General features: G+C 44.3%; 2 protein-coding genes across 2 annotated transcripts in view; both read right to left on the minus strand.

Moving 5' to 3' along the window:
• Positions 1 to 90: 90 nt before the first annotated feature.
• On the minus strand, positions 91 to 4,773 carry eef1akmt1 (EEF1A lysine methyltransferase 1). Its single transcript, XM_085374730.1, has 5 exons — positions 4,736 to 4,773; positions 1,509 to 1,657; positions 1,193 to 1,275; positions 736 to 1,025; positions 91 to 488 (listed from the first exon to the last, which is right to left on the minus strand). Exons 2-5 carry the CDS (start codon positions 1,653 to 1,655, stop codon positions 355 to 357), a joined length of 654 nt encoding a protein of 217 aa, XP_085230856.1. The 5' UTR covers positions 1,656 to 1,657; positions 4,736 to 4,773; the 3' UTR covers positions 91 to 354.
• Positions 4,774 to 7,070: 2,297 nt separating this feature from the next.
• The window catches only part of xpo4 (exportin 4), a 59,541-nt gene continuing 54,540 nt past the window's right edge, over positions 7,071 to 12,071 (minus strand). Inside the window, exons 19-24 of the mRNA XM_085374251.1 lie at positions 11,551 to 11,731; positions 11,333 to 11,454; positions 11,105 to 11,235; positions 10,567 to 10,684; positions 10,337 to 10,429; positions 7,071 to 8,666 (exon numbers count right to left, since the gene is read on the minus strand). Coding sequence (XP_085230377.1) covers positions 8,469 to 8,666; positions 10,337 to 10,429; positions 10,567 to 10,684; positions 11,105 to 11,235; positions 11,333 to 11,454; positions 11,551 to 11,731 — 843 coding nt within the window. The 3' untranslated portion in view covers positions 7,071 to 8,468. The remainder of the gene's footprint in view (positions 8,667 to 10,336; positions 10,430 to 10,566; positions 10,685 to 11,104; positions 11,236 to 11,332; positions 11,455 to 11,550; positions 11,732 to 12,071) is intronic.

Here is a 12,071-nt window from a genome sequence, read left to right on the forward strand (position 1 = left end):
AGCAGTGTAGCATTTAAAAACAGTGATTAACCCAACTTTCAGTCTCTTGTATGAATAAACCATGAAAAACACTGAAGCTTACATGAACCATAATGCCTCTTATCATCTTTTTGTTCAACCTTTGGTCTTGAAATAAAGTCCATGTCTTCAAAAGTTCCCGCAACCAGTCTGAATCACAAACTTACAGTCATCAAACCAAAGCCCAGACATCAGGACGGCGAGACACTGGGATTATTTTTTTCCATTCTCGGTGTATTCGTGAAGAGAACGCTGATCTTCATGTGAGATGGTTCACATGTCGCCCCTCCCCCATGAGCTCGGAACGAAGCGTCGATCTGATGGACGCCCGGCTCCTCAGCAGGACAGCAGGCGGGACGGGTAGTTGACAAAACAGCGGAACTCATTGGACAGGTTCCTGTTGTGTTTGGGCAAAAAGCTGCACATTTTTACATCCAGGAGATCTTTTGCCAGATTCTCCATGATGGCTCCTGTTGTTGAGAAACACCACAAACACCACATGTTAAAAAACACACCAAAAAAAACTGTTTAATACTAAATTTCACATCTAATCTAGTTTTTTTTAGCAGCTTGTGCCGCTCGTTCATTGTGACATCAAAGAAGCTAGCATTTATTCTTGACTCATACAGACAGACTGTGTTGTTAGACGATGATCAGAGGCTTCTCTCTGTGAGGAAACTACTTATGTGCCATCATCAGAGCTTGTTTGGGTCTCACCTGTGCACAGCAGCACTTTGCCTTTGCTCAGGTATTTGATGGTTTGGGTCACTTTGCTCAGACACTCCTCGGACAGGTAAGGCGGGTCAGCGAGGACAATGTCGAAGCTGTGAGGAGACACGCTGTCCGGAAGAGACAGCGGCTTGTTGTAGTCGTAGAACACAAAGTCCTCTCCGTAGGAAGCGAAGCGGCGGTCGTACTCCAACACCACGGCAGACACCCGATCTGAACCGTCCACCACACCCTGCTTCAGCTTCTGGTACACGCTGGGCGCGCTCAGGCATGCTATCCTGAGAGGAAAGGAGGCACAAAGCACAAAGTGCTCGCCAATCAGCAAAACCAAACGTCGATTCTACATGGTCACAGAACTCAAGCGTATTTTTTTTCCTGTTTCACTAAATCAAAAACAGCTAATGACATCCGGGCAGCGTGTTCATGTGGGTGTGCGAGGTTTTACCTTCCTCCCTCTCCAGCCTCTCGTACCGCCTCCTCGGCTAACTGTGTTGCTGTCTCGTCGCTGTACCAGAACTGACTCATCCGCTGGTGGACATGCACAGACAGACATCTGTTACCGACATTCACGTTTCATTAACTCCGTCACATTACTGCGATTTACTGACAATGAGCTGAATTAAACCCTCCAAATAAAAAGGTCTGTTTCACTCTTTCGTGCAAATCTGGTTTAGAATTGGTCATCCTTGTGATTATTAATGGTTTGTCTTGTTTTAATAGTTGAACTTCTTAAAAATAAACACAAAACACCGTAAACTCACCCAGTCCTCCTCCACGGCTCCCACAGCAAACTGGTCTGTGGGTGCAGCGCTGTGATCCGTAACAACCTTCGTTTCCTTGTAAAACTCCTGCAGGGCGGCCAGAGTGTGAGCTGACAGAGTGGGAACATCGTCATCGCTGTCGCTCATGGCTGAAGGAGCAGGACAATGCAGATTATTTGTCAGCGTATGTTTCAGGAATCTCTGAGCAGCCAAAGCTGAGCAGACCGCTGTAAACACTCAGTTTCAAACACTTTTTCTATTGAATATTTGAAAGGTCATAGAGGGGGGATATCTCAGCTATCTACTGGTTCTGTAAGCAAGGAAATCTCACCCACCCACTATTCAGACCCTCTGTTTAAAAGGGGTATTAGCTGTTTGCTCATAGGGTTGTAATCAAACAAAGACAAATGTGGCTTTAATCTAAATAACATTCACTCCAGAGAAAGGCTATTTCAGCATCTCACTGTGTCTACAATCTCTAATGACCACCTCATAGGAGCTGACTCTGGACTACTAACCTTCTTGATCTGAGTGCAGCATTTGATATTATATCCCATAACACCCTTCTGGACAGACTAGCTTCTACTGGAATCACTGACAAACCTTTAAACTGGTTTGAATCCTATCTCTCTGGCCACACTCAAAAATGTCCCGTCCATTTTCAGTTATTAACAATGTTCCTCATGGATCTCTCCTGGGCCCTCTGCTATTTATCCTCCTCTACTTCCTCTTGGTCATATCTTCCATAAAGTTAACATTAGTTTCCATTGTTATGCTGACACCTGTCTACCAAACCTAGCAGCACTCATGTGCCCAGGGCCATCTGTGTTTGCCTCTAGGAAGTCAAATCCTCATTCTCCAACAGCACTCTGCAATTTTATCAAACTAACCAGTGTTAAAACTGCACTTTGTCTAAAAATGTAACAATTTTTCCTCAGTTTCTGCCTCACTACAGGTCAAGAGTCTGGGTGTTGTTCTTTTTTCTTTTCTTTTTTTTTGTGTCCCGTTTGGATCTTTAGCCATCAGAATTGTTGTCTTAAGGCCAAGAAAGATGCCAAGCGAATTTATTTTACCAAGTGGATCATCATGGCCTTGCCATATTGGTCCACTTGATTGACCTTTATTATAATTATGTATTTATTTTACATACTACAAACGGGACAGACATGACTGGGGGATAGGACAGGGAGAGAGAATGAAAGAAAGAGAGGGAGAGAAAGAAAACCAAAGGGGAGAAGAGACGGTGAGAAGGGGGGGGGGGGGGGGGGGGGGGGGGGGAGAAAGAAAAACAAAAAGAAACAAAACACCTGGGTCACCTGTATGGAGAAAAAAAACAGAAGAGAAAGCAAACAACAAAGAGCAACATAATAAAAAAAACCAGCACCATCACAATAAACTAGCTTGCAGTAGATATCAGTAGATACTAAATAATAAACGATATTGTGCAGCACGCAAGATAAACAGCGCACAATGTGCTTTGAGGCAGCAGCCAAGAAAGCTGTAGTCCGCGTCTGTGAACACCCGTCTGTACACCCGTGTGTACACCTGTGTGGATCAGCATGCTTGTATTCCAAAGGTTTCTCCATGTAACGATCTGCTAGGGAGTGTGGGGAGCCACAGCCCCGTCCACCAGGGCATGAAGCAGGTATGGAGGAGATCCAGGCCCCAGATATCACAGAGGCCCCAGAGTACAAGGACCCGAGGAGGACCACCAAAGGGGGGGGAACCGTGCCACCCTCCTGGGAAGAGCTGAGTAGAGCCCCAAAGGAGAGGTCACCCCGCAGCTATGGAGCAGAGGGGGTTGCAGTGGCGTGCCCGCGGGCTCTGCCGGCAGCCAGCTGTGCCAGAGAGGACCGAGCTTCAGGCCCAGAGGCCAGAGGCCTGAGGGCATCCCACCCCCCGGAAGGAGCCCAGCCGGGCCACAGGCGCCTGGCCCCACCAATCGGCCACCAGGAGTGAGCCGGTACATACATGAGCGCCCAGCCCGAGTCGACAAGGACCACCAACACACCAACGTCTGAGGGCATCAGCCACCGGCAGGGAGTGTGGTGAGGGGAGATAGGCCTCCGTACTTTAGAGGGCCTGAGATGTACCCAGAGAGGTTGAGTCTAAGACCCAACCTGACATATAGACACAGACGAACAGGCGCACGCGGACACAAACGTGCATTCCCACCCCATATACACAACCAAATACTCGGCACTCACCCAACGTGTAGACAGACACAAATAGACACTGCACAGACAGTCGCACTCCCCAAACTGGGTGTTGTTCTTAACAGCACACTTTCCTTTCAAGCACACATCAGTGACGTCACACTTTGTAACATTCATCGCCTCCGTTCATCTCTCACACCTAACAGTACTGCCATACTGATTACTGTAACTCTATTCTTTTTGGTCTTCCTCTCAAGCCCCACTCCCAACCTGTCATGGCAGATGCCGCCCCCCCAGCCTAGTTCTGCTGGAGGCTTCTTCCTGTTAAAAGGGAGTTTTTCCTTCCCACAGTCGCCAAATGCTTACTCAAAGGAGGTCATCTGATTGTTGTGGTTTTCTCTGTATTGTTGTGGGATCTTTACCATATAATATAAAGTCAGTTAAGGTGACTGTTGCTATGGTAGTTGGCTCTTTATAAATAAAACTTAATTTAATTAAATTGAAGCCCATTAAACTTCAACTGGTCCAGAACTTCCTCCATTATTTACGTCACACTCCTTCAGCAGCTCCACTGACTTAAATACTGTAGTAATATCTTTAAGGCTGTAGGCAGCATGAACTTTTGCATGCCCACACACACATCTGCACTTATAGATCTCCTACCATTGGGTCTAGAGCCTCAGCAACTCCTTCCCACCAGACATCCGTAACAATTTCACATTCTGTCTCAGTCTGACTGCTTTCCACCTGTTACATTGTGATTTTACATTTACCCTTACATTGTAAGCTTGTTTTGACTCGATAGACACATTTTGGTTCATCCTTATTTTTTTTCACCTTATGTGTAAGGTGATGCCCCTCCTTTCCTGTCCCTTGATGCAAAACTTTGGAGAACATTTCTTTTTCTTTAGGGTTAGTGTCCTCACAACGAGGGAAAAGCGGCATTTCAAGGCCGAATTAAAAGATCACGTGACAGAAACGGACCCGTGGGTCAAAATTAACATCGCCGGTTAAAGGTCCACGAGACGAGTCTGTCGACCCTGTTCATATACTGACCCAAAAGAAACATACCTGATCAGTAGCTGCTTCCAGTCTGCACTTCTCTGTTGTCAACACGTGAGTAGTCGCAGAATAATGACGCAATCACTAACGTAGCTACAGCTTCAGTGCAGCTGGAAAGAAATCCAAATCGAGTCGATTAATCAGTCCACAGATTTACGAGAAATTGTGTATTTTATCATAAAAACAATTATTTTTTAATTTAACTATTTATTTATTTTTTTAAAGAATCCACTTGGTTTATTGTTTCTCTTCTCTTACATTTTATGAATTCATTAATTGAAGCTCCACCGAGTCCCACCTGACTGAAAGCCACAGCTCGGTGCTGTGACAGATCAAATGTTGGTTTAATGATCTGAGAAACCAGCTGACTTAAACTGTAGAAAAACGCATTTGTATGTTTTGTAGCAATCGGCAGCTGTTAATGGTTTAGTGGATGCGGTGAGAAGGATGTGTGTGGGTAAATATGTGGATGTACATGACTGTGTGTGTGTGTTTAAGGTACTACAAAGACTATACTGATAAACAACAAAGAACCTTCCTCCTCAGTCCCAGCTAAATTGGCTCTATTTATTTATTTAAAATACATAACTGTGCAAAAGCCCTGAGCAACTCTCCACTTCTTTATGTTTCTCTGGGAAAATGGGAAATAGGTGCAGTGATTTATTGAAATATCTGGACACATAGAAAGAAATACATTTGCAGTCTTCATCACAGCCTGAACTCTTAGCCAAGCTCTCTTGTAATTTCTTTAAGTAGTCTTCAGGAATCGTTCTCCAGGCTTCTTTGAGGACATTGGAAGCTCTTCTTTGCATGTTGGCTGTCTTTTGTTCTATGTTAAGATGATCCCACACGGCTTCACTATTGTCACTACTGGCTAAAATGCAGCCCCAGAACATGAAAGAGCCTCGGGCATGTTTTACAGATGCTTGTAGATATTGTTATACCTATCTTTTGACCTCCTCCATAAGTACTGATGACAATGTTAAACACAACAAATTTGCGATCTTGATCGGACCCATTGTCGCTGATTTTTAGTCCAGTTCTTGTGTAATTTGTCATGCTTCAGTAGCCAGATGAGCTGAAGATGCACTGATCCACATGAAACTCTCAGGTCAGGACTTTTATATACCGTTTTTCTCCTGTAGCTGGGCTTCGTTTTTCAGTCTCGGCACTTCTTTGGTCATCCACTTTTTCAGTTTCCTAATTTTTTTAAGGACACTCTGCATGCCATGTTGAAACGTGGCAAGTGTTTTTGGGAATCTACTTATTGCTGGAAGAGTACTTTTATGTCCATTGGACGGTACTCTCACGCTACCATATATTGGAAGGTAAAAAAATAAATAAAAAAAATCTCAAGAATACTGCCTTAGGGATAAATATAAAGTAATCAGAATTGGTCCCAGGACAGAACCCTGTGGAACTTCATCATTCAGTGCAAATGTTGTTCTGTGTTTTTGTTTTAAATTTAAACAGAACATAATAAGCAGAACACTTTTTAATTTGTTATCACACAATTTGTCCAGCAGAATGACTTCCACGCCATTGTTTATGATCTTCTGAGCTGTCTACAGCACCTGTAGCAGAGCAGCATCACAGCAGATGGTGGTGTGTAGTCCTGGGTCGTCTTTACAGTAAGCTGGAAACAATCCATGAGCTCTCTTCGCAGGTTAATGGAGTTGCTGGGTATGTACACACACATCTACAAGACCCCAAATATTCTCAATTTTGAATATTCCTAAATTCTGAACCCCCATCAAACATTTACCCCTGAAATTCTCTACTGGTTGGTTCCAGCTATAATAAAATGTGAAGCTCACTACAAACCACAACATTTATAGTGTAACAATTCAAAATAAGCTGTAAATATAGAAAGATTTCTACTTTCTACTCTGTTTCTGAAATAAAACCTTTTGAGGTTGTAAGCACTTCCATACTCTTGCTAAAGCTAAAACCACCCATTAACTGATTCCCAGGATCCAGAAAGAGATGCTTTCTCGACAACATTAATACTAACTCAGTCGGATACGTATTTGTAAAGACCAATTTAGTCTTTTCTTACATTTGTAAAGAATCCTTCCAAAGATTCCTGGATCCAGATCACTTCTGGATTGGGCGATCCTCCACTTCTGATCATTTCCTTTAATGAAAATCTTTCCATAATCTTTTAAAGGTTCACAAAAAACAAAGACTGATCAGGATGTCTTGAAACGTATCTGCCTTCACAGTCTGCAGACTCAAAGGTCTGCTGTAGAACAATCGACAAATCAACAGTTTACTACAGCCAGCGCACATGTCAAAGAAAGTACAGAAGCCAGGACGTTTTATACAATACGTTTATGTACACTTTACACTTCATTAACAAAACAGCCATCTACAATAACAGGGATAGGACTGTGAACGAGGAGGGTTCTGTCTCCAACATAATGCTTCAGCAAGTGGCTCTGATCCTTTTTATTTGGTTTGTTATTGCTGTCCTTCAACTCCAACAGTCTCTGTAATATCCAGTGTGTGTGTGTTGAAGAGTGATCGGGTGGAGGTGCTGCTGTAGAAAAATACTAATAAAATCATCCTGCTAAACTTTCAAGGCGCCATCTGTCTCTGGCCTTCACGTGTCCAGAGGCAAGGGGGCCACAATATAAACTAAAATCCAAATAGGAAGGGGAAAAAAAAAAACAACTATATCAAACAGCAAAGGTCAACAGCGAGAAAATTGCTCCCTCTTTAGCTGAATTCATACATTGTTGAACTCGTACATCTCTGCCTGCCTTTTACTGGTGTATAAAAACATTTCCGTCATCTTTAATTCCCGTAACGTACATTTCTGAAGGGTATCAGCCTTGAAAACATTATATATTTATAGATATTTACACCCTTTAGTCAAACACAATCTCAATTTGGTTTTCTGACGTTCCCAACAAACAAATGTCCTCCTGTTCCGAGTGCATCAGCAGCCTCAAAGACAGCCGGCCACACCTCATGCTTTGTATGTCTTCTTAGGTTTTTGGCAGGCACAGTCCTTACTGGTTGTCATTTTTCGTATGGCATGATTCTCTCTCCTTATAACACACAGACGCACATAGAGAACAATCGGCAGAACAAAGGCACTCTGGGAAGGACTGGGGTGACGTGTGTGTGTATTTGAACTAGGGTGGGTTGGCCCCTCTAATGCCTCTAACTGCATACAAAACCTGAACAGCAACTTGTTTTGCCCTTAGTGTCGCTCTCTATGTTCCTGTGTGTGTGTGTGTGTGTGTGTGTGTGTGTGTGTGTGTGTGTGTGTGTGTGTGTGTGTGTGTGTGCGCGCTCCAGAAAGATCCAGGCACATGAGGAGGAGCAGGAGGAGGTGGAAAGGGAGGACACCAGCAATCATCGGCTGCTGCTTGACAGTCCGTGCTCAGTTGCTTCAGTCTAACATGAACCTCTGAGTCCATCTGCTCAGCAGTTTAGTCTCCACAATTAGCTCCTCCTCCTCTTCATCACGTCTGCTGATCGTGCTGGGCAGGCGGGTGAAACAGTAGGAAAGGGGGGGGGGGGGGGGGGGGGGGGGGAGGAGACATCCAAGGAGGTGAAAACAGGGTAAACATTCAGGCATGAGATCAACCGGCCCCAGCTGCCAGAGAGGTCCTCCGAGGCTTTCAGCCGTCCCTTCTACCCATAGTTCTCAGGGATGAAGCAGGGGGCGTCTTTGATTGGTTGCTTTTCAGAACGACGATGATTAGAGGCCGGTTTGGTTTTCCAGTGGTTATTTCACGCAGAGCAGGCCGCCGACGTTGGCTACAAACTCCTCCAGGCTTTTGAGGAAGGCAACCTTCTGCTTGCGGTCCATGGTGGGTGGCGTGCTGCTGGCTGTCAGCTTGTTGAAGGCGTCGGCTAACCGCTGGTAGATTATGGCGTCTCTCTGAGAGGACAGCAGGGTCTCAACCAGCTCCGAGTACTCCGCCTGACATGGAAAACCAATGTAGCATCAGATTAGTGTCAAACGAAGGCAAGGGTTAAAGCAGATAGTATTATCCCTCTTTCATTATAATACATTGAAAAATTGTTTTAATTTTATAATTTATATTGTTAAAAAGAAGAAAACATACACAAGATTCAATGTTCCAGTTTACAGTGTAATCCACTGCAGCATACACGTCATAGTCACATGTCGGTATCTCTGCTTGCAATTCTGTAAAATATCCCAACTTTTAAATAAAGTATTCATTATTTTATAAAAATGAACACTAGTAGTTTGCAGAGGATTTAATGAGAAAAGAAGTGGAGGAGTTCAAGTATCTCGGGGTCTTGCTCACGAGTGACGGGAGAGGGGAGTAGGAGATCGACAGATGACGGACGCTGCACCGGTCCTTCGTGCTGAAGAGAGAACGGAGTGTAAAAGCGAAGCTCTCAATTTACCGGTCGATCTATGTCCCTACCCTCACCTATGGTCACGAGCTGTGGGTAGTGACCGAAAGAACAAGATCGCAGATACAAGTGGCAGAAATGAGCTTCCTCCAAAGGGTGGCTGGCCTCTCCCTTAGAGATAGGGTGAGAAGTTCAGCCATCTGGGAGGGGCTCAGAGTAGAGCCGCTGCTCCACATCGAAAGGAGCCAGATGAGGTGGTTTGGGCATCTGACGAGTATGCTTTCAGGGCATGTCCCACCGGGAGGAGGCCCCGGGGCAGACCCAGGACACGCTGGAGAGGTTATATCTCTCGGCTGGCCTGGGAACCGCTTGGTGTTTCACTGGACAAGCTGGAGGTGGTGGCCGGGGAGAGGGAGGTCTGGGCTTTTCTGCTTAGGCTGCTGCCCCCGCGACACGGCCCCGGATAAACGCAATGGATGGATATTCAGAAAATAGATTTAATGAATATTAGTTGTTTACTGTCATGAAAATAACATCCAAAATGTTTTATCTTTGGGTATTAATGTCATGTGGCCTTTTAACTGCATTTGTGTATGTTTGTTTAGTTGTCACTATACGCTAAAAGTCAGTATTATAAGTATATAAATAAATACATAGTTGGAATCTGCATATCTTTCAACCACTTTATGCCCGATGTAATAGCTCTGGTTGAAAGAATAACTACTCGCACATCACAAAACTGGTCAAGTTTTTGTGCAGCTGTGTTTTTGCAAACTAGCCACTAGAGGGCTTCTTGCGTCATTTATGAAACTGTGCCTGCACGCCAGGAGCAACTCAGGTCCCAGTAAAGGGATTTTCTTACATATACAGTTGTTACTTTTAAAAATGTGCCGTCACATTTAACTGTAAGGCAGAAACAGAAAGCCAGCTTGTTTCAATCATTTGCTAAAAGCGCACAAAAAAGGAGGAAAAAAACCAAAAAGCTTTATGTCCAGTAATCAACACATTTTTGCCACTGAGTAAAAGTCTGTTAATAACGGCACAGTTGTGGGTTTCAGCCTGAAGCACTTCTGTATTTGATGAAGCCCACATTTTAAAATGCTGCTTAGAAAAGAAATTCCAATTTAGAAGCTGAACAAAAGCAGAGCCTGGGAACCTTCAAAAAGAAAGACCTTCAGCATCTTAAAAGCCTTCATTTGTTGCACAGAACAAGAGAGGGAGGGAAAAAAGATTTTCACTGAGCTGCATGCACTGTGTGTTACTCACCTGGTGCAGGCACACGAGTGTGTAGAGGGCTTCTCCTGCCGCCACGGTCATCTCTGTGTTGTGTTTTTGCAGGACCAGCATGTCAAACACCAACTGAGTGCACAGAGGACGGCGTGAGCTGGTGTGCATTTGTTTACTTATTAGTACTCCCCCCCCCCCCCCCCCCCCTTTCTTCCTTTATAAAAGTTTTATTGTAATGCTGTCATGACAACATGAAGTGCGTATCGTACCTTGAGGAAATGACGGGTGGCGATAAAGAGAGGAGAGTCCTTCTCCTGGTTTTTAGCGCACTGTTCAGCCAGAGGAGACAGAGCCTCCAAACACAGCTGGCTGATTTCAGAACTCATCCTGAAACAGATGTTAAGGAGCACAAACTATTTTGACAAAATCATTTTTGCCTGTTGACAGGCTCGTCCACAGCTGCAGCAGGCAAACAGGAAAACGACTAAGTGCAAGAAAAGAACAAATCTCCCGTGGTGTGGCCTTCTGAGTATTTAGAAAGATTGTTGCCGTATTCCAGACAACATCTATGTCAACAGTTCTATGTAATTATGTAATTATGCAGGCTACATACTGAACTTAAAGGATAGAAAAAGGATCCTATTCCACTAGTATCAAACCAATATCAATACCAGCGTTGAGATCAATGCTATCGATATTTGGATCAATCCGCCCACCTCTACAGCCAATATGTGGATATTCTACAGATACTGGATATTCATAAATCCCACCATAACAATCAATACTGCTGGCACAGCAAGAGGATACGAGGTCATTCCCAGCTCCAGGGAGAACATGAGGCTCTTGAAGAGGTCTTCTGGCAGCTGTGGGATCTTTTCTGGAAAGATCTCACAGATGAAGGTGATGAGTTTGTAGTACTGGTTACACAAAGAGGGGAACTGGAAAATAACGAGAACAGGATCAGCGTGAGCTCACATATGTCACAGACATGATATTATATCAATATATAAAGAGACATCCGTGATTATGTTTTACCTTGAGCAGGTCCTGAGACATGAGCGGAAGAACTATATTGACACCATAGAGAACGACATCTGCAGCGGATACTGTTCGATTGGATGCTGGTGTTCCCTGGTCTTGATTTCGAAACACATCATCTAGAACGCACAGCCACTTGGTCAAGTTTAAACTTTAGCAACGTCTTCTTTTTAAGAGGAAAAATACGCAAAATCTATTTTTTTTAAAAACCTCACCTGTGTCGCTGAAGTCGATGAACTCTTTGGAGAGCAGGTTTGTGAGCAGCTCCATGATGAGCAGCAGGTCCTGGTACTGGTCCTCCTCGGCCGTGGCATCGCTTCGCTTCCTGCTCTGGTTGTTTTTGGAGTAGACCTGCAGCAGCGTTAGGCACGCCTCGTACAGCTTCATGGACTTGGTCTGAATCAGGAGTACACAAGTGACCACTATTACAACTGTGCTTCCATGACGATAAAAATGCTAACCTACAGCCTCCCAGTCGATGCCTCTATGGTATCAATTTGAAAACCCTAGGTGACATCTTTCTCAAGTGATTGTGTTTACAAAATCCTCAGGAAAACAGACCTCTGACCTTAGTCTTGAGGTCAGAGTCACCAAGTTTCAAAGTGATCCAAGATTTGCGTTAGATGGTGTCAAATTGAAAATCCTATGTTTGGTTGCCAGTGCAGTTTTTTCCTTCTTCAGAAATATATTAAGTGAGTCTTGGACATACAGTTGGAGTTTGTTTCTATGCCAGATG

Source organism: Diplotaxodon limnothrissa, linkage group LG16, assembly GCF_057381915.1.
Source record: "Diplotaxodon limnothrissa isolate DT_005_m linkage group LG16, D_limnothrissa_male_GT1.1, whole genome shotgun sequence".
NCBI lineage: Eukaryota > Metazoa > Chordata > Actinopteri > Cichliformes > Cichlidae > Diplotaxodon > Diplotaxodon limnothrissa.